At 43.5% G+C, this 21,997-nt stretch overlaps 1 protein-coding gene across 2 annotated transcripts in view; it reads left to right on the top strand.

The window, feature by feature from the left end:
* The window catches only part of LOC139370938 (serine/threonine-protein phosphatase 6 regulatory ankyrin repeat subunit C-like), a 35,625-nt gene that overhangs the window by 1,583 nt on the left and 12,045 nt on the right, over positions 1-21,997 (top strand). For both annotated transcript variants that reach the window (XM_071110841.1, XM_071110842.1), the window contains exons 2-24: positions 744-827; positions 6,577-6,655; positions 6,835-6,905; positions 7,161-7,361; positions 7,591-7,678; positions 8,229-8,371; positions 8,585-8,797; positions 9,075-9,153; positions 9,420-9,534; positions 15,771-15,853; positions 16,148-16,265; positions 16,371-16,439; positions 16,576-16,716; positions 16,800-16,859; positions 18,234-18,345; positions 18,845-18,916; positions 19,230-19,431; positions 19,603-19,690; positions 19,917-20,034; positions 20,957-21,176; positions 21,310-21,397; positions 21,603-21,686; positions 21,826-21,971. In XM_071110841.1, coding sequence (XP_070966942.1) covers positions 744-827; positions 6,577-6,655; positions 6,835-6,905; positions 7,161-7,361; positions 7,591-7,678; positions 8,229-8,371; positions 8,585-8,797; positions 9,075-9,153; positions 9,420-9,534; positions 15,771-15,853; positions 16,148-16,265; positions 16,371-16,439; positions 16,576-16,716; positions 16,800-16,859; positions 18,234-18,345; positions 18,845-18,916; positions 19,230-19,431; positions 19,603-19,690; positions 19,917-20,034; positions 20,957-21,176; positions 21,310-21,397; positions 21,603-21,686; positions 21,826-21,971 — 2,674 coding nt within the window. The remainder of the gene's footprint in view (positions 1-743; positions 828-6,576; positions 6,656-6,834; positions 6,906-7,160; positions 7,362-7,590; positions 7,679-8,228; positions 8,372-8,584; positions 8,798-9,074; positions 9,154-9,419; positions 9,535-15,770; positions 15,854-16,147; positions 16,266-16,370; positions 16,440-16,575; positions 16,717-16,799; positions 16,860-18,233; positions 18,346-18,844; positions 18,917-19,229; positions 19,432-19,602; positions 19,691-19,916; positions 20,035-20,956; positions 21,177-21,309; positions 21,398-21,602; positions 21,687-21,825; positions 21,972-21,997) is intronic.

Here is a 21,997-nt window from a genome sequence, read left to right as displayed (position 1 = left end):
TGATACCTATATTAGTATTTTCCAAATCATGTCCAAATTAAGCAATACGGCCAGAGGAGGTGTGTTATATGGCCAATATACCACGGCTAAGGGCTGTTCTTAGCAGGATTCAATGCATAGTGCCTGGATACAGCCATTGGGTGCCTTATTGCTATTATAAACTGGCTACTAACGTAATTAGAACAGATTTTTTTTCGTCGTACCTCTTGTTATATGACCCTTAGTGAATTGTCTGATATACCACGGGTTTCAGCCAATCAACATTCAACATTCAGGGCTCAAACCACCCAGTTTATAATAATTTCGAAGTAATTTTGAGTTACACAAATTTGAGATACTTTAGGATGATTTGGACAGGAAGGGCGAAAATAAAAAAAATACATTAAAACCTCAACCCCATCTAAATAAAAGTTAAATAAAAAAATACTATACATCATAGTGAGGATATTAATAGTGAGATGTGCAATGTCATTTTGTTCCTATATTTGATTTATTGAATTAAAATAAGATAATTTGACTTCTGTTTTTAAGAGTCAATTACTCAAACGCCAAAATAAATTGTATAAAAATGTGTTAAATTCAATCTTCAGGGAGCATTTTGTCCCATAGAGGGGGGTGTTTTTCCCCAATGATTTTCCCCGATAGCTGGGCAAACCCCCCCCCCCCCCCCTTGTTTTTTGACTCTTAAAAACATGGTATTTATTTGAACTCAGAATATTTATTGTGTTTATATTCTCTTCCAGACTCCACTGGTCCAGGCTATATTTAGCCGAAATGCAGAAGAAGTGAAGTTTTTGTTGCACAAGAATGAAGAAGTCAATGCACTGGTAAGATGGCTCGCTACACATGAACATGACCCCGTGTGAATCAATTTCCTCCACATCTCGCTTAACGGGCCAGCCAGTTAAGCAGGAAGGGATTACCTGTCAAATCCTCTACATGCTTTGACCTTCCTGTCAACTTTGAATCAGATATAGTTAATATTACACAGAGTCAATCAATCATCCTTTGGACCAGTAATGTTATACCCACAATATTTTGCACTTCACATTCTTGGTTTCAGCTTCCAACAGTAGCTATGCATGTTGTTCTCTTAAAGAGCCATCTTGTGAGTGTAAGCTGTATTTTGTGTGTGTGTATGTGCACTGAACGTAAATGCACGTGGCCCATGTATTTGAGGACAAGGAGCAGATTAGCTTATGGTTAAGGGATTGATGGGAGGAAAAGCTTAGCAGTAAGGGATTTTGGGCATCTTCCATCCAAGTAAGTAGCTGGTCAGTTCAGGTACCTCACTCATTCATTCATTCTACCTCTCTGGTAATCTGACCAGTTGGCTGTCAAGATTAAAGGACCCCCCCCCCCAGAGGAAGTTGCAGCCACTATTTTGATGTAATTTCCTGTCCTAAAGAAGAAATGCACATTTAGGTTCCACCTCCAAATAATGAAGGCTACTTATGCATATTAAAAAATTGGGTGTGGGAATTTCCACGTGGAGTTAATAACCATCAACAAATAGGGCAATGACAGCTGTCGGTGTAGCTAGCTAGCATGATAATATTATCTAGCTAGCTAATGTTAACTGTTGTTGCTGTTTTTTGTTGTTGACTACACCATATTCCAAAGATTAGCCAGCTTGTGCTATAGCAGGTTCTGGAGCTGGATTTGTCATAATCATTGCTGTAGGGAAAACATCGCTAGAGATGGAAACCACTGGCCTATCTTTGACTTCGCCATCTATTATTATCTCAAGTTTTGGCATCTTCCTTAAATTGCATCAGCAAATCCGCCATAGAAATAATTAGAAAGAGAAATATGGATAACTATTGAAAGATAGTTGATGTGTTTTTCTATATTGTAATGGACACGGTGCAACCTTTGGTAGGTAGGCTGTTTCGGCTGCAGTACAAATCCTATCATATCACACAATTTATAACATTTCTAAAATGATCAGGTGTGTGTGTATGTATGTGTATTATTTATATATATATATATATATATATATATGTGTATATATATATATGTGTATATATATATGTGTGTATTTTAAATGTTTTATTATACAGACTAGATGAAAAAATAAGTGAAAATTGGCAATTTTCAGTTTAAAATAAAATAAAACGGAGGTGCAAAAACATGTTTAATTTGCTCCATGGCTGAGGCGGTCAAGTGGACACAAGGCTGTTTGGCTCATCTCAGTCATGAAGAGGAAGAACTTTGCAGCTGTTTCTGATTTAATAAACACATGCCATGCTGGTCGTTGGTAACATTAAAATAAAACCCAGCCCTAAAAATAAATGTAGGTTGAAATCAATTTTTGTCATATCATAGGAAAAGACACTACATTCACATGGATTTGCACGAAGTGGGCATTTCGGATTTGTCACAACAAGGCCAAATATACATTGAGCCCCGAAGTATTGGGGCAGTGACACATTTGGTTGTTTTGGCTCTGTACTCCAGCACTTTGGATTTGAAACAATACAAGGTTAAAGTGCAGACTGACAGCTTTAATTTGAGGGTATTTCCATACATATCGGGTGAACCGTTTAGAAATTACAGCACTTTCTGTACATAGTCCCCCTATTTTAGGGGACCAAAAGTATTGCGACAAATTCACTTATGTCTATTAAATTAGTAGAAAGTAAAAGTGTTTTGATCCTATATTCATAGCATGCAATTACTACATCAAGCTTGTGAATCTACACATTTCTTGGATGCATTAGGTGTTTGTTTTGGTTGTTTAAAATGTTTTTGTGCCTAATAGAAATTAATGGTAAATAATGTATTGTCATTTTGGAGTCACTGTTGTTGTAAATATCAATTGAATATGTTTCTAAACACTTCTACATTAATGTGGATGCTTCCATGATTAAGGATATTCCTGAATGAATGATGAATGATGATGATGATTTAGAGGCATAAGTATCATACCCCCCCCCCCCCCCAAAAAAAAATATGCTAACATCCCCTGTCATTGTAAGGGTGAGCGGTTAGCATGTCTTGAGGGTATGATATTTGTGCATCTGTAACTTTCTCATTCATCATAGTCATTGTATTATTTCAAATCCAAAGTGCTGGAATACAGAGCCAAAACAACGTGTCACTGTATAATACCATCGTCTTTCAGCTTGAAAAAGTGGATTTCGACTTATGTGGGCTATTAAAGAACCCTGACACAATGCTCTAGGTCCACTTTACACACAAACAGGCAGCCTCGCAGGAGCTAAAACAGGGAGAGGCTAGAAACTTCTACAGTGAGAGGAAGGGGTGTTAAATTGAGTGCATGCTTTCAATCAGCACTGGTTCAAATATGGCTTGGTGCCAGCATGTAAATTCAGTAGCTGCAATTTGTCAAATGTCACAACAAAAACTTAAATCAGTAACTCAGTTTGTATTATATGTTAATATACTTTGCATTTGTCATGGAGTCAATATTTGGCAGAGGTCAAATATTATACCACTGTAAATACTCAGTTGTGGCCACTAGACCTGGGGCTGTATTCAATCACTACTTAAAGTCAAAGAATCTGTTCAAGCACAGCAAAAAAAACGGTTTTAATTAATATGCTGTTAAGCTTCCTGTACTTCACTTTCACATAGTTAACAGAGTTTTGTTGCCTTAATGCATCCAAACATGAATTCTTGCAATGCAAGACAGATTACATATTTAACTTGTACGACCAAAACCCAGTCAGTCAGTCCGTCAGTCAGTCAGTGATTGAATGATGCGTATGGAGAATAAGACTGTGATTTCCTTACTAGGGCTGCAATGAGTGAGGCCTGAGCCATGAGTCATTCACTTGTGGGTTTACACTGACTGCACACATTCCAGTACGGAGGACAGGGTCAGCTAAGAGGCTAGAGATGCCTGAGCAATTTTACTCACCAAGGTGGATTTCAAGCCCCACTTTTGTTGCCTGGCTACTCAGACTCCTTGCGCTGCCAAACGCTAACGTTAGTTTCTTCTCTGCAACGAGTCTGGATCTGAGTACCTCCCAATGATTTCTAGAATGCAATCATATTCGGACCATTCTGATTGGTCACAAAAAAAACGATTGGTTAGTCCAGAGCCAAAATGCACGTGGGTATGCTGCGTTTTGAAAGTTAGAGTTTAGTTAGAGATGATCCAATCACTGATAACTTTATGTACAGCGGCACTCATTTTGACGTCAACACAAACTTCTTCAACGATGGCAGTCTCAGACTGAAGTATGTAGCAAACATCGAGAGCAGTGGAATAATTCAGTTTGAGTCGCCAGGGAACTTTCAGTTTGCAGAATAAAAAAAATCCGGTCTACCTCCTTGCAAAATAAAGCAGACCTAACCCCGACTGATTATTTTGTGAGTTAAAAGTTCCACTGTGCATTCATATTGAATATTCTTTTAACTTGATTTTTTTGCAGGATGATGGCAATTTTTATTCATGTATTTTGAATGTCCTGTGATTGAAAGCTATTTTTCATAGTTGGTGTGAAGTTCAAGCCTGTCATGTTAGATGTAGCATGTCTTATATTCTTTGGCTTTGGGGTTTATCGTTCAACTCACTGTTTGTTTTTATTATCAAATCAAATCAAATCAAATTTTATTTGTCACATACACATGGTTAGCAGATGTTAATGCGAGTGTAGCGAAATGCTTGTGCTTCTAGTTCCGACAATGCAGTAATAACAAGTAATCTAACTAACAATTCCAAAACTACTGTCTTGTACACAGTGTAAGGGGATAAAGAATATGTACATAAGGATATATGAATGAGTGATGGTACAGAGCAGCATAGGCAAGATACCATCTACTGTATCGAGTACAGTATGTACAAATGAGATGAGTATGTAAACAAAGTGGCATAGTTTAAAGTGGCTAGTGATACATGTATTATATAAGGATACAGTCGATGATATAGAGTACAGTATATACGTATGCATATGAGATGAATAATGTAGGGTAAGTAACATTATATAAGGTAGCATTGTTTAAAGTGGCTAGTGATATATTTACATCATTTCCCATCAATTCCCATTATTAAAGTGGCTGGAGTTGAGTCAGTGTCAGTGTGTTGGCAGCAGCCACTCAGTGTTAGTGGTGGCTGTTTAACAGTCTGATGGCCTTGAGATAGAAGCTGTTTTTCAGTCTCTCGGTCCCAGCTTTAATGCACCTGTACTGACCTCGCCTTCTGGATGATAGCGGGGTGAACAGGCAGTGGCTCGGGTGGTTGATGTCCTTGATGATCTTTATGGCCTTCCTGTGACATCGGGTGGTGTAGGTGTCCTGGAGGGCAGGTAGTTTGCCCCCGGTGATGCGTTGTGCAGACCTCACTACCCTCTGGAGAGCCTTACGGTTGAGGGCGGTGCAGTTGCCATACCAGGCGGTGATACAGCCCGCCAGGATGCTCTCGATTGTGCATCTGTAGAAGTTTGTGAGTGCTTTTGGTGACAAGCCGAATTTCTTCAGCCTCCTGAGGTTGAAGAGGCGCTGCTGCGCCTTCTTCACGATGCTGTCTGTGTGAGTGGACCAATTCAGTTTGTCTGTGATGTGTATGCCGAGGAACTTAAAACTTGCTACCCTCTCCACTACTGTTCCATCGATGTGGATAGGGGGGTGTTCCCTCTGCTGTTTCCTGAAGTCCACAATCATCTCCTTAGTTTTGTTGACGTTGAGTGTGAGGTTATTTTCCTGACACCACACTCCGAGGGCCCTCACCTCCTCCCTGTAGGCCGTCTCGTCGTTGTTGGTAATCAAGCTTACCACTGTTGTGTCGTCCGCAAACTTGATGATTGAGTTGGAGGCGTGCGTGGCCACGCAGTCGTGGGTGAACAGGGAGTACAGGAGAGGGCTCAGAACGCACCCTTGTGGGGCCCCAGTGTTGAGGATCAGCGGGGAGGAGATGTTGTTGCCTACCCTCACCACCTGGGGGCGGCCCGTCAGGAAGTCCAGTACCCAGTTGCACAGGGCGGGGTCGAGACCCAGGGTCTCGAGCTTGATGACGAGCTTGGAGGGTACTATGGTGTTGAATGCCGAGCTGTAGTCGATGAACAGCATTCTCACATAGGTATTCCTCTTGTCCAGATGGGTTAGGGCAGTGTGCAGTGTGGTTGAGATTGCATCGTCTGTGGACCTATTTGGGCAGTAAGCAAATTGGAGTGGGTCTAGGGTGTCAGGTAGGGTGGAGGTGATATGGTCCTTGACTAGTCTCTCAAAGCACTTCATGATGACGGATGTGAGTGCTACGGGGCGGTAGTCGTTTAGCTCAGTTACCTTAGCTTTCTTGGGAACAGGAACAATGGTGGCCCTCTTGAAGCATGTGGGAACAGCAGACTGGTATAGGGATTGATTGAATATGTCCGTAAACACACCGGCCAGCTGGTCTGCGCATGCTCTGAGGGCGCGGCTGGGGATGCCGTCTGGGCCTGCAGCCTTGCGAGGGTTAACACGTTTAAATGTCTTACTCACCTCGGCTGCAGTGAAGGAGAGACCGCATGTTTTCGTATTACACTGCCTTAGGATGATATCAGAACCAACAGTGGGCTTAAATCTGGGCTCTTGTTTACTGTTGTTTCTCTGTCTGCTGTCTCTCCTCAGGACCAAGAACGCCGTACCCCCTTACATGCTGCTGCGTGTTTGGGCGACGTTCACATTATGGACCTTCTCATTAATTCAGGTAACGTTCTCCAGCACGAGACAGACCGTTTTCAGAGGGATTCGCATTGTTCACTCAATTATTCCTATCCTATTTTTCTTTTTTTTTTAAAGGTTGAGCTGAGCTACAGAATAGTTGACTGAGTTCGTCCTTTATCTCTCACACCCTCTCTCTTGCCTGCTTGCTCCTCTCTCTCTCAGGTGCTAGTATTAACGCTAAGGACCAAGGCTGGCGGACTCCCCTGCATCGGGCAGCTGCCTCACAGAACGAAGTAAGACTATCTTTGCAGGACAGTGCTGTGTGAAGACCATGTCAAATACAATATGTAAAACCTGCTACAGTCATTTACCTGGAATTCCTCATCAGTCTTAATAGCACTTCTTAGGGCTCATTTTCTTAGGTAACCAATATGGCAGATAAATTCATTTTCTCTCCTTCCTTGAATGAGTAGCTAGCTATATGAATGTCGGGTGATAAAGTTTCACTCCTCATACTTTTTTATTTATTCTCCTACCGTCTTTCCCAGAAGGCCGTGGGGCTGCTGCTGAGACAGGATGCGGAGGTCAATGCCCGGGATAAATTCTGGCAGACGCCGTTGCACGTGGCTGCGGCCAACCGGGCCACACGCTGCGCTGAGGCTCTCATCCCCAAGCTGAGCAGCCTGAACGTGGCGGACCGCTCCGGCAGGACTGCTCTGCACCACGCTGCACACAGCGGCCACGTGGAGGTCGGGTCACAGCGGGGTTTTCCGGTCATAGGGTGGAGGGTTTTGAGTAATACTGAAATGGCACTCAATCCCCTATAAAGTTCACTATTTTTGACCAGGATCCGCATAGTATCTGCTATACAGGGAACTGGTGCCATTTCAGACACATCCTCTTTGCTGAACTGGTCTTCCTCTCCTCAGAAAGGTGTCTTACTGTACCCATTTTAACTCATCTCCTGTCTGTATCCAGATGGTGAATTTGCTCCTCAACAAAGGGGCCAACCTGAGTGCCAGCGATAAGAAGGAGAGGCAGCCAATCCACTGGGCCGCATACCTCGGTGGGTGGGACCTTAGAATGGACACTTCCTTAAATTGACACACTTTCCTCTCCTTGTTCAAGAGGCTTGGCCTGAGCTAAGGCACTGATCTGGAAATCAACTTGCAGACTTCCTGTCAAGGGATTAGGGTTGTCACGATACCAGTATCCCAATACCAGATTTTCCATGCCAAAAAAGAAAACACAAATTGGACTAAACTCTATTGTCCTATTAAAAATCGACTATGTAAAATTGTGGGTGCTATAGCTTGTAAAATAAACAAATTTGACTAGGTGACAAATTAATGCTGTTTGGTTGTAACTTTGGTCGGTTTTCCTCAAGAAATGAAATCCTCCATGTTTTGTTTCCTTGCCACGATACGTCCGAGTATTGTGATGCTGGTAGCGTGACAACCCTACAAAGGATCCTTGTCTACAAAGAAAAGCAAACCTGTGCCAAATTGCATATCCTCACACACAAACAGAAAATTGCCAAGGCTTTCGTTAACCTGTCTGTGTGTCTGTAGTGTCTGTATGTTCCATGAATGTACGGTTGTCTCCTCTTCCCTCAGGGCATCTGCAGATCGTGAAGCTTCTTGTGGCGCGGAGCGCGGACGCCATGTGCAGGGACAAGCGCGGATATACCCCGCTCCACGCTGCAGCTGCCAGCGGCCAGATTGAGGTGGTCAAGTACCTGCTGCGGCTGGGTTCAGAGGTGAGGTGCCAGGGGGTGTGGCTTCCTATTGTTGAATTCTTTGCTTGTGTGTTTTTTTAAATTTTTATTTATTATTATTATTATTATTTTTTTTTTTTTTTTTTACAAAAGTGCATTCCTAGTATAATTTAGGTTAGGGCCTATCAGGGACGTCTTCAGGCCCTATAACCATCTCACCATCTAATTTCTGCCTTTTCTTTGTCTCCACGTCAGATTGATGAGCCTAACGCCTTTGGGAACACAGCGCTCCACATGGCGTGCTACACGGGCCAGGAGGCGGTGGCCAACGAGCTGGTGAACCGTGGCGCCAACGTCAACCAACCCAACCACCACGGTGGCACGCCGCTGCACCTGGCCGCTGTCTCAACCAACGGGGCGCTCTGCCTCGAGCTGCTAGTCAACAACGGCGCTGACGTCAACATGCAGGTCAGTCTGAGGACTCCCGGGAAATGAGGGAATAAGGGATTGGTTGCACCCGAAATGGCACCCTATTCCTTATATAGTGCACTATGGGCCCTGGTCAAATGTAGTGCACTATATAAGGAATAGGTTGCCATTTGGGAGTCTTAGTTAACAGATGGCAGAAGTGGCATTTATAAACAAGGATATTTTGAATAACATCCCAAGTTGTTTTGTGTATGTTTGAGGTAAATCGATTATTTTCATAACAAGAAATGTTTTTGTTTCTCTCTTTCTCTCACAGAGTAAAGAAGGGAAGAGTCCTTTGCACATGGCCGCTATTCACGGGCGCTTCACCCGCTCCCAGATCCTTATCCAAAACGGTAACCACACACACATCATAAAACACAATATTATCACACACTACACTTCAAATACAAGGATAGTGTGTTTGTGAAAAGTGCCTGCAGTATTTCAGGGACAAACTTCAGTTGAAGCGCACCAGCCAAACATACACAACACTCATCCTCCAGCCCATAACAACCACCACAACTCCAACAGCCGGATGGCATCTCATAACTGTGTGAAAAACAATATGGTGCAAATCTCCTCTGCCCCTAACCCCCCCCCCCCTCTCTCGTATGTGCAGGTGGGGATATAGACTGTGTAGATAAATATGGCAATACTCCTCTTCACGTTGCTGCTAAGCACGGCCACGAGCTGCTGATCAGCACCCTGATGACTAACGGTGCTGACACAGCCAGGTGAGAGACTGTTTTCCATAAGTGCGGCTACTTTCCACAGAGGATCAGTTTTGAGTTTGAAATTGATGTGGAGTCATTTTGATCTGATTGGTATGGGATAGACTTTTTCCCGAGAGACCATGCCATGCAACCGCCTCAGAGATTATGCGACACCTTCGGCAGGTGTACACGGAACAAGGCCCGTGAAAACGAGGTGCAGTGCAATCGATTTTGTTTGTGAGTCTTGCATAATGGCACGCGTATAAGGGAACAATAGTGTCCACTACAATCAACAAATGTATATCTTGTCAACTTTTTATATCTTGTCATGAATTCGGAAAGTATTCGGAAAGTATTCAGACCCCTTCACTTTTTTCACATTTTGTTACATTATAGCCTTATTCAAACATTTCCCTCATCAATCTACACACCATAACCCATAATGAGAAAGTGAAAACTGTTTTTTTTTTCAAAATTTTTGCAAATGTATTAACAATAAACAGATACCTTATTTATATAAGTATTCATCAGACCCTTCGCTATGAGACTCGAAATTGAGCTCAGGTGCATCCTGTTTCCATTGGTCATCCTTGAGATGGTTCTACAACTTGATTGGAGTCCACCTGTGGTAAATTCAATTGATTGGACATGATTTGGAAAGGCACACACCTGTCTATATAAGGTCCCACAGTTGACAGTGCATGTCAGAGCAAAAACCAAGCCTACGGTCAACGGAATTGTATGTAGAGCTCCAAGACAGGATTGTGTCGATGCACAGATCTGGGAAAGAGTACCAAAAGAAATTGCAGCGTTGAAGGTCCCCAAGAACAGTGGCTTCCATCATTCTTAAATGGAAGAAGTTTGGAACCACCAAGACTCTTCCTAGAGCTCGCCGCTCGGACAAACTGAGCAATCATGGGACAAGGGCCTTGGTCAGGGAGGTGACCAAGAACCCGATGGTCACTCTGACAGAGCTCCAGAGTTCCTCTGTGGAGATAGTTGTCCTTCTGGAAGGTTATCCCATCTCTGCAGCACTCTGCCAATCAGGCCTTTATGGTAGTGGCCAGAAGGAAGCCACTCCTCAGTAAAAGGCATGTGACAGCCTGCTTGGAGTTTGCTAAAAGGCACCTAAAGGACTCTCAGACCATGAGAAACAAGATTCTCTGGTCTGATGAAACCAAGATTGAACCATTTGGCCAGAATGCCAAGTGTCACATCTGCAGGAAACCTGGCACCATCCCTACGGTGATGCATGATGGTGGCAGCATCATGCTGTGGGGTTGTTTTTCAGCTGCAGGGACTGGGAGACTAGTCAGGATTGAGGGAAAGATGAATGGAGCAAAGTACAGAGAGATCCTTGATGAAAACCTGCTTCAGGGAGCTCAGACCTCAGACTGGGGCGAAGGTTCACCATCCAACAGGACAACAACCATATGCAAACATCCAAGACAACGCAGGAGTGGCTTTGGGGCAAGTCTCAGTGTCCTTGAGTGACCCAGCCAGAGCCCAGACTTGAACCTCTCTGGATAGACCTCTCTGGATAGACCTCTCTGGATAGACCTCTCTGGATAGACCTCTCTGGATAGACCTCTCTGGATAGACCTCTCTGGATAGACCTGTACAGCGACGCTCACCATCCAACCTGACAGCTGGAGAGGATCTGCAGAGAAGAATAGGAGAAACTCCCCAAATACAGGTGTGCCAAGCTTGTAGCGTCATACCCAATAAGACCCGAGGCTGTCATCGCTGCCGAAGGTGCTTCAACAAAGTACTGAGTAAAGGGTCTCAAAACTTACGTAAATGTGATATTTCATTATTATATATATATATATATATATATATATATTTTTTTTTAAATTTGCAAACATTTCTAAAAAACGGTTTTTGCTTTGTCAGTATGGAGTATTGTGTATAGTTTAATGAAGTAAAAAAAAACGATTGAATCCATTTTAGAATAAGGCTGTAACATAACACAATGTGGTGAAAGTCGAGGGGTCTGAATACCTTTTGAATGCAGTGTATTGCCACATATCTATTATTGCAATTCGTCCTTTACAATTCTTCATGCACTGGTGCTTTTGTTTAGGATTACAGAAAATAATTTCACCTGTGCACCTGGCTGATTATATTATGTTTTTTGTTTTGTCAAAAGAAGCTGTAACTGGACTTTTCTAATTACTTTAACTCTATTACTAATTGAATCTACAAATCAAAAGTTGATCAAGTGGATTACACTGCAATGTTTTTATTGTAAGGGAAACTAAAATAGGCTATAGGCCTATGTTTTTTTGTTGGACTTTAGAATTATACAAAACATCCTTGACTATCTAAACAAATAACTATTGGTATTTAAAAATATATATATATTTCCACAAATATTTTGTCATGCCGTTACTCCTTTCTAATAGTTGATGCACTATTTATCAATCATTGGTGCTTATGTTTGCTGCATCTTGTGGGTTGATATGCATCTGATGATCATATGCTAAAGGAGATGCCTGGCAACGTTCTCTAGCGGGTACTTATAGGCTGAAAGGCCTTAAGATGCTTTTGGGAAACAGGGCCCTGGTTTGTTAGTCTGCAGTCTGTCTCCCCTCTCAGTACCTGTGTTATTTTTGTGCGCTGTGGTTTGCTTCAGTCAAATTTATTTTCAAGGAGGAGGGAGAGCATCTCCTGTGAGTGTATTTACACATCCCATGTAATGTAAGTGGTAACGATGAGTTGAAATCCACTTAATTATTGTTTTGTGGCACATTTATTTTATTTTGCGTGTTTCATAGGCCTATAGCCAGCCACAGAATTGGGCGCATAGGCTACTTACTGTTTCTTTTATTGACGACCGAACGGCTTGTGTTAAATAGTTTCTAAAAGGTGTCGAACTGACTGAATCAAGTCAATCTCCTATATCCCGTTGCTATTCATAAATCATACAATGTAGGTGTATTTCCATGGTATCGCAACGGAACAAGGAAACTAAAGCTCTTGTTTATATTTTCCTGGGATTCTAAGCCCATGTTGAGTCTTGCCAGTGACCGCTAATGTGACTGGTCAGTGTAGCCTAGTGATGGGTTGTTCGCCAACGAACTGCTCTTTTTGAACAGGTCTTTCATTCTAACATTTGTCAAATATTTTAAAGTACTGACTTTGGGAAACCTTGCTTTAGGTTATTGTCCTGCTGAAAATTTAATTAATCTCCCAGTGTCTGGTGGAAAGCAGACTGAATCAGGTTTTCCTCTAGGATTTTGCCTGTGCTTAGCTCCATTACGTACATTTTTTTATCCTGAAAAACTCCCCAGTCCTTAACGATTACAAGCATACTCATAACATGATTTAGCCACCACTATGCTTGAAAATATAGAGAGTTGTACTCAGTAATGTGTTTGTATTGGATTTGCTGCAAACAGAATACTTTGTATTCAGGACAAAAAGTTAATTGATTTGTCACTTTTTGCAGTATTACTTTAGTGCCTTGTCGCAAACAGGATGCATGTCATGGAATATGTTTATTCTTTACAGGCTTCCTTTTCATTCTGTCAATTAGGTTAGGATTGTTGTTAGTATCCATCCTCAGTAAAAATCCCAAAAACCAAATGTCAAGGGGTATGAATACACTATGTGGTTGCTTCAAGTTGTGTATTTGCAAAATATGTTTGCAGTCCACATGGTTCTAATTGCATTGCTTCAATATATAAATACATTGTTCAACAGGCTGTAGAACTCACACTGATAGAGGGGCTAGGCCTACTGTAAATTGCAGTCTGTGGACATGCCGTAGTCAATAAGAAAGATTAAATTCACTAGGCTATTGATAATCTAATTAAAACAAAACAACTTGTTTTAAAATAGGCTATGTCTAAATACAATTCCAGGAACCATAATTGCTCCCTGTGGGTATATAATAGAGACAAGGCAGCTTAGACTATGGCAGGTTTTTACACATATCTAAACTTTTCACATCCAATATAAAAAGAAAGGGGGAATGTCCACTCACCGTTATACTGCCCCCAAATAATATTTTATAAACACTGGAACCATCTTACACATGGTATTCACCGAGGTCCTAATCTCTCCTTTCAAGATGGGCACATGTAGCCTACATCATGGAGGGGGCTTTACGCACGTCCAAAACAGAAGCTGCGTGGCTAAAATAATTTAGGCCTACCTACAATACATAGATAAAAGTTAATGTCAGCTCACTGTTTTGCTCTTCTCAAACTTTATATTTAAAAACTTTGGTGACTTAAGATTTATTTCCAAGCGGTCTCACGAGCCAAACCCTTTATAGACAGTCTTGACTACTTGGCGATTACGTTGGGCAGGACAAAAAAAACAAACCTTCATTGAGAGGGGAGGCTATGCTTGGGTTTTAATCAAATAAAAATCACATTACTCTTGTTCCATGTGCGTATGGGCGGTGTGCATCATGTCTGGATGGGCTGCATTTCCTCTGTCAAAATGCATGCCATAACCACCGCGTTACCGCTTAAACCAGCTTTTGGTTGGTCTTAAATAAGCTGGCTTTAATGGGTCAAAATTGCCCTTGAACGTGCGTTTGTCACTAGTACCGCCTTAACGCCAGCCGAAAATAGAGGCATAAGTGTCCACAGCAGCAGAGACAATAAAATACATAATTTGAAGAACAAACATCATTGTGGCAATTCATATTTTGCAGTACTGTAAATATGAAGTGATGATTGGTTTTAATGTTAAAAATGGTTCTCTTACTTAGAAAATAGTCCTGATCATCTAAGCCTAGACGATAACAAAAACAGCATACGGAATTCATACATTTTCAGTAATTTTATTTGTGAAGTAATGTCTTTCTACTCAGTAGCACGACTAATTTTACCAATCTGGGAGGTAAAGTTTTTCATATCGTCATACCGTCCTTCTCTCATCCCGTGATTTACGGTGTTACCGGTTTAGTACACAAGGGGGTGCTAAAATCTTTAAAGCCCATTGTGTGTGTGTGTGTGTATTAGAGAATGCTAGCAAAATTTGCACAATAGCACATTTCCATAGAGGCTGCTAGCTAAATATGCTAATGAGAATGCTAACGAGTGTTTCTTCCATTTGTGAATAATCGCACCAACTGTTGTCACCTTCTCACCAAGCTGCTTGGCGATGTTCTTGTAGCCCATTCCAGCCTTGTGTAGGTCTACAATCTTGTCCCTGACATCCTTGAAGAGCTCTTTGGTCTTGGCCATGGTGGAGAGTTTGGAATCTGATTGATTGCTTCTGTGGGCAGGTGTCTTTTATACAGGTAACAAGCTGAGATTAGGAGCACTCCCTTTAAGTGTGCTCCTAATCTCAGGTCATTCATTACCTGTATAAAAGACACCTGGGAGCAAGAAATAATATTTTTTTCCCTCATTAAAATGCAAATCAATTTATAATTTTTGACAGGTTTTTCTGGATTTTTTGTTGTTATTCTGTCGCTCACTGTTCAAATAAACCTACCATTAAAATTATAGACTGGTAATTTCTTTGTCAGTGGGCAAACGTACAAAATCAGCAGGGGATCAAATACTTTTTTCCCTCACTGTATTCTGCACAAACCTATACGGGATTCTGCCCAAGCCTAGTAAAGTTGTTGAAGTATTCAATAATGTAACTTTGTGTTTCGGATGGAATTAAGGTATTAGAATGTACCAGAGGCCACCAAAATAGAACTCAAAATAGAAAAAAATCGGGGGGGGGGCATGCTATCCTATATTTATTTATGGAAACCGCTGCTCACACACACACGCGAGGTTTGTTCATCTATCCTCGTGGGGACCTAAAATAGATTTCCATTCAAAATCCTATTTTCTTAACCTAACCCCCTACCCTAACCGTAAACCTAACGCCTAAGCTTAAAATAGCCTTTGTCATCATGGGGACATAGGAAATGTCCCCACAATGGATCGTTTTGCTATCCTTGTGGGGACTTTCGGGGATTTTTGGTCCCATCAAGGATAGAATAACCGACACACATGTACACAGTCAGGTTACAGAAAATACACACAATTCAGGTGTAGAACAACTGTATTTATGGCAGAACAAGACATCTCTCCTGAGAGAATGTTGTCAGAAGATCAGCTCTTCCACTGCTTATGCAACATAATGGTCCTCTCAACAGAACTAGCAGCAAAGCTCACATCTCTCTTCTAGTTAACATTGTATGTTACATATTTGAGACGATACAGTGTGATCTCCTTGCCCGTCTTATATCTTCTCTTATCCATCTGTCATTGTTTCTCTCTCTTTCTCTGTAGGCAAGGGATTCATGGGATGTTTTCGTTGCATTTGGCTGTGCTCTACGGGTTTTCAGACTGTTGTCGCAAGTTACTCTCCTCAGGTAAGTCTTTAGACTGAAATTGTTGTTTGTATAATGGAAACGGATCATGTTTCATGGATGTGTACATTCAAATTGACCTAAGTAGTTGTTTATCAGATAGAATGTGAGAGGGCACGTACATACAACACATTCTTTAACTACTTGCTTTTTCTCATTTAGTGTTATGTTCAGAAACAGAGATTTGAATAGATGTCCTTCTCACTACACACAAAGGCCATTGTTCTTTCCAGACCTCCTGATGTGGTCACCCTGTATGACCACACTTCCTGTTTTGTGCTGTCGCGCTTCCTGCAGGTCAGCTGTACAGCATTGTATCATCTCTAAGCAACGAGTATGTGCTGTCAGCCGGGTTTGACATAAACACCCCAGACAGCCTGGGGAGGACCTGCCTGCACGCCGCTGCCTCTGGAGGGTGAGCATGCGTACCCGCGCACACACATTGTGTTAATGAAGAGAGAGCTTTGTTAATGGTTGTGTAATCGTCTCATTTGTATTTCTGTTTTCTCTTTGACTGCAGAAACGTTGAATGTCTTAACTTGCTGTTGAGCAGTGGTGCCGACTTGAGTAAAAAGGACAAACTGGGAAAGTGAGTGGTCTCATTCTGGAATTCAACTTGTTTTTCCCCATAGGATTCACTCTGACACAAATGCTATTTTATTCTCGTCCCTTCTCCCGTGAGTGTGACTCATCACCTCTCTCCTTTTCCCTCCCTCTCTTGGCAGAGCTCCTTTGCACTACGCTGCTGCGAATGGGAGCTACCAGTGCACGGTTGCCCTGGTGAGTGCTGGTGCCGAGGTGAATGATCTGGACCAGAAAGGCTGCAGCCCCCTGCACTACGCTGCCGCCTCGCAGACTTTCTGCCGGTGAGACACACACAACACACACACAGAGGGGCAAAAAATATACCAGACTCCAAAATTTAACTGACATTTTTTTTCCCCCCCAGAGTGGACAGACATTACTCAGTCGGACACCAGAGTGAGGAGAGGGCAAAGGAGGACTTTTTGTAAGTCTCTCACCATGATGTCATCTCAGTTTTATCCAGCTTAAAACATATAAACCTACCAACTGACCAAGCTCAAAAATGTTGGTTTCTCAGAAGATGGGAACTGTTTAGAAATGTACACTCTCCTGCAATGGTTTCCAGTTCAAGTTAACCCGCCCATGTATACTGAACAAAAATATAAACGCGACATGCAACAATTTTAAAGATTCTACTGCGTTACATTTCATATAAGGAAATCAGTCAATTGAAATCAATTCATTAGGCCCTGGATTTCACATTACTGAGAATACAGATATGCATTTGTTGGTTACAGATACCTTTAAAAATAAGGTAGGGGCATGGGACCACCATTTGCCTCATGCAGCACAACACATCTCCTTAGCATTGAGTTGATCAAGCTGTTGATTGTGGAATGTTGTCCCACTCCTCTTCAATGGCTACGCGAAGTTGCTGGATGTTGGCGGGAACTGGAACATGCCATTGTACATGTTGATCCAGAGCATCCTAAACATGCTCAATAGGTGACATGTCTGGTGAGTGTGCAGGCCATGGAAGAACTGTGACATTTTCAGCTTTCAGCAATTGTGCACAGATCCTTGTGACATGGGGCCTTGCATTATCATGTTGAAACATGAGATGATAGTGGCAGAAGAATGGCACGACAAAGAGCCTCAGGATCTAGTCACGGTATCTGTGCATTCAAATTGCCATAAATAAAATGCAATTGTGTTCGTTGTCTAACTTATGCCTGCCCATACCATAGCCATACCGTTGACATCAGCAAATGGCTCGCCCACATGACGCCATACACGTGGTCTGTGGGTGTGAGGATGGTTGGACGTACTGCCAACTTCTATAAAACGAAGTTGAAGGTGGCTTATGGTAGAGAAATGAACATTAAAAACTCTGGCAACAGCTCTGGTGGACATTCCTGCATTCAGCATGCCAGTTGCACGCTCCCTCAACTTGAGACACCTGTGACGTGTTGTGACTGAACTGCACATTTTAGTGGCCCAGTACAAGATTAACCTGTGTAATGATCGTGCTGTGTAATCAGCTTCTTGATATCCCACACCTGTCAGGTGGATGGATTATCTTGGCAAAGGAGAAACGCTCACTAACAAGGATGTAAATACATTTGTGTACAAGATTTGAGAGAAATAAGCTGTTTGTGCGTATGGAACATTTCTGGAATCTTTTATTTCAGCTCATGAAACATGGGACCAACACTTCACATGTTGTGTTTATGTTTGTTCATTGTATTTGACGGCTTGTTGTTTGATCACAATTTTTTTCCTCTCTCTGTGTTGACATAGTTGTGTATCCATAAGCTTGTTGGTTGACCTAACATGACGGTCTCCCCTGTATGTGTAGTTGTTTGGAGTATCTGCTGGATAACGGGGCTGACCCGGCTCTGAGGAACACCAAGGGTTACAGCGCAGTCCACTACGCAGCAGCCCACGGAAACAAGCAGAACCTGGAGCTGGTGAGTCAGTGGGAGGAGGGACTGTGTGTGTGTGTGTGTGTGTGTGTGTGTGTGTGTATGCTGCAGACAGACAGGCAAAGATGAGTCGTATCACGGATGCATTTCAACAGTGGCTTACCCTCCTCGTCTTCTGCACTATGAAAGAACAGGACAAGTGGCGGTGAAGTCCTAGTAGACATCCAACCATGTTGCTTTCACTAGTCCGTTGCTTTCAGATCAGTGCCGATGAAGACGAGGAAACTTTAGAGCATCGAGACGTGTTCAAATTTGCGCTTGGTTTGAAACTGGTCATAGCCTTTGTAATAAAGTAGTATTTTCATCCACACCTTTAAGCGCTGGGAGTGGGTGTCGGTAAATCATTTACTTTCACTTCCTCGTCACAGGGCTAAGCTCAGGTGACTGAGCCGTGTACCGCTTCCTTTGGGAAGTGCAGTAATCTCTGAATGTGGTGCAGTATGTACAGGTTGTAAACTCCTGTCTTTGTCCCTCTGTCCCCCAGCTCTTGGAGATGTCGTTCAACTGTCTGGGAGACGTGGAGAGCAGTGTTCCAGTTAGCCCTTTGCACTTAGCCGTGAGTACGGTACACCCGCTGAGCCTCGTTTCCGCTGGCCTACTTGGCTGCACTGTCTATGCGCTTTCTATAGATTGTTTCAACTTCAAATGAACACATTGCACTAGTTTAATTACGGTCCCTCTTAGTTCTACAGTGCAAGTTCAAAGTTGGAGTGAACTATTAATTTAACACACTTACCCAATGAATTGACACGTTTACACACTTCAGTTTGACTGTTGTGTGGTTCTAGTTCTGAAGTTGGAGTGTGATGTCCCTCGAACACAGTGACCCATCGCCATTCTCACACTCGTGTTTTTCTCCCTCCACCCAGGCATATAACGGTCACTGTGAGGCGTTGGGGGTGCTGTCTGAAACGCTGGTGAGTCTGGACGTTCGGGATGCGGGGGGGCGCACCGCCCTATACTTGGCAGCCCAGAAGGGACACGCTCAGTGCTTGGAGGTCCTGCTGTCCCATGGGGTCTCCTGCCACCTCAGGGAGCGCCGCAACAAGTGGACCCCACTCCATGTCGCAGGTGTGTGTGTGTGTGTGTGCGCGTTTTTTGTGATTGTTAGATTCTAATCCACAATGGTGTTTGGATGTGTGTATGAGCTTTTGTCAATATTTTCAGTCTTCTCTGTTACCTGCTCTTCATTGTGTGTGTGAGCTTGTCTCAATATTTGACCTCCGTCACCACCTCCTCCAGCTTCCAACGGCCAAACAGACTGTCTGCTCATGCTGGTCAACCGAGGGGAGAAGGCTGACATCATCGACATTGCCGACGTACAGGGACAGTGAGTGACTGTCATTCATTTCTTGAACATGTTTGTTGAATAATGTGTTTGTTGAATATGTGTTTGTTGAATATGTGTTTGTTGAATATGTGTGCACCCACTAGAATAGGAAAGATGATTTTTGCTGTTTTTTTAAACACAATTCTCAGGTAGTGGGATCCCTTTTTTTTAACCTACTGGTTATTTGTATGTAAAAACCCCTGGGATTGTGTGTGTGTGTGTGTAGGACGGCTCTGATGCTGGCAGCTCTGGGCAGCCACACTGACTGTGTCCACATCCTGCTGGAGAAGGGAGCCGGGGTCGACGCCGCCGACAAGCGAGGCCGCACTGCCCTACACAGAGCTGTGAGTGTCCCCACCATGTGTATGTGCTTGGTCTAACCATAACATCTGCTAAATCTCAAAATATATTGCCAATGGGGGTCCCCTGCAGTCACATTCATCGAATCTGGGTAGATGGGACACTTAGAGAAACTGCTGATGAACTACACTATATATACAAAACTATGTGGACATCCCTTCAAATTAGTGGATTCTGCTATTTTAGCCACACGCATTGCTGACAGGTGTATAAAATTGAGCACACAGCCACGCAATCTCCATAGACAAACATTGACAGTATTTTTGCAGTCAGTTAAGAACAAATTCTTAATTCCAATGACTGCCTACCCCGGGCCAAACCCTCCCCTAACCCGGACGACGCTGGGCCAATTGTGCACCGCCCTACGGGACTCCTGATCACGGCCGGTTATGATACAGTCTGGGATCAAACCAGGGTCTGTAGTGATGCAGTGCCTTAGACCGCTGCGCCACTCGGGAGCCTTACTGAAGAGCTCTGTGACTTTCAAAGTGGCACCGTCATAGGATTGTTTGTCAAATTTCTGCGCTTCTAGAGCTGACCCGGTCAACTCTTTAAGTGCTGTTATTGTGACGTGGAAAGGTCTAGGAGCAACAACGGCTCAGCCGCGAAGGGGTAGGCGCCACAAGCTCACAGAATGGGACCGCCAAGTGCTGAAGCGAGTAAAAATCACCGGTCTTCTGGTGCAACACTCCCTGGAGACCAACGCCGTAATAATGCCCATGATTTTGGAATGAGATGTTGGGCGAGCAGGTGTTCACACAGTTTTGGTCATGTAGTGTATATTGACCTGCAGTGATGGTCCAAGAAAGTTATTCCTTTCAACTGTTCTTCTCAATCTCTCTGTCCTCTTTCTCTTGTCAGTGAAGGGTTCTGTCTCTTTAACTCTTTCTCTGTCTCCTCCTGCAGGCGGTGATGGGCAGTGAGGACTGTGTGTCGGCCCTGCTGGAGCATGGTGCTTCGGCTCTGTGCAGGGATTTCCGGGGGCGCACCCCCCTGCACCTGGCCGCCTCCTGCGGCCACATGGAGCTCCTGCGCAGCCTGCTGCAGGGCGCCACACGCACCGACCCCCTCGACTCAATGCTGGACTACAGCGGATACACTCCCACCCACTGGGCCGCTTACCACGGTGAGTCACACACACTACCTTCCCTGAGAGTCTACAAATAACCTCAGTGAGTAACACACAGTGTGGGATTGGGCCAAATAGCATTGAGAGAACTTCTAAACTGTGTCTTGACTCCATCTCTCGTCTCTTTCAGGGCACGAAGACTGTTTGGACGTTTTACTTGAACACAAATCTTTTAGTATCCAGGAAGGAAACCCCTTCACCCCATTGCACTGTGCTCTGTGAGTACCGCCGCTGGTTCCCCCTGCTCTTTAGGGTTCTGGATTCCGCTATTATTATCAGAGCTTCTGTTTTGAAAAACGTAAATCTGTTGGAATGATGAGACCTGGTGTTGAATTCATCAGAATGTTGACCTGGCTACTGCTGTCCTTTTTGTATGGCGGAGAGATGTAGGATGTTTTCTCAGTTTGTCTGGTTCCTTTCCAGAATAAATGGCCATGATGGTGCTGCTGAACTACTGGTAGAGACGGTCGGACCTCAGATGGTGAACATCAGAGACGCCAAAGGAAGGTGTGTGTCTGTCGTGACTTTCTGCATATGCCTTTGTGTGTACGGAGCTCTGTCAAGTCTAGTGTATTGCAGCTTGCCACTCGCTTACCTGTCTCGGTCTTGTCTGTCTGGTGGTGGCTGTCCTGGGCTGTGCCTGAAGGACCCCGTTGCATGCAGCTGCCTATTCGGACAGTGTTGGCGGGCTGCAGCTGGCCCTGGTCCAGGGGGCAGAGGTCAATGCCGTGGACACCACAGGACGCTCCGCCCTGATGGTTGCTGCCGACAACGGACGGACCGCAGCCGTCGGTGAGTGGCCAGAAAATAGATCATGT

Source organism: Oncorhynchus clarkii, chromosome 17 (assembly GCF_045791955.1).
Source record: "Oncorhynchus clarkii lewisi isolate Uvic-CL-2024 chromosome 17, UVic_Ocla_1.0, whole genome shotgun sequence".
In the NCBI taxonomy this organism is placed as follows: domain Eukaryota; kingdom Metazoa; phylum Chordata; class Actinopteri; order Salmoniformes; family Salmonidae; genus Oncorhynchus; species Oncorhynchus clarkii.
Note: the sequence above shows the minus strand (reverse complement) of the source record. Positions and strands in the feature narration are given on the sequence as shown.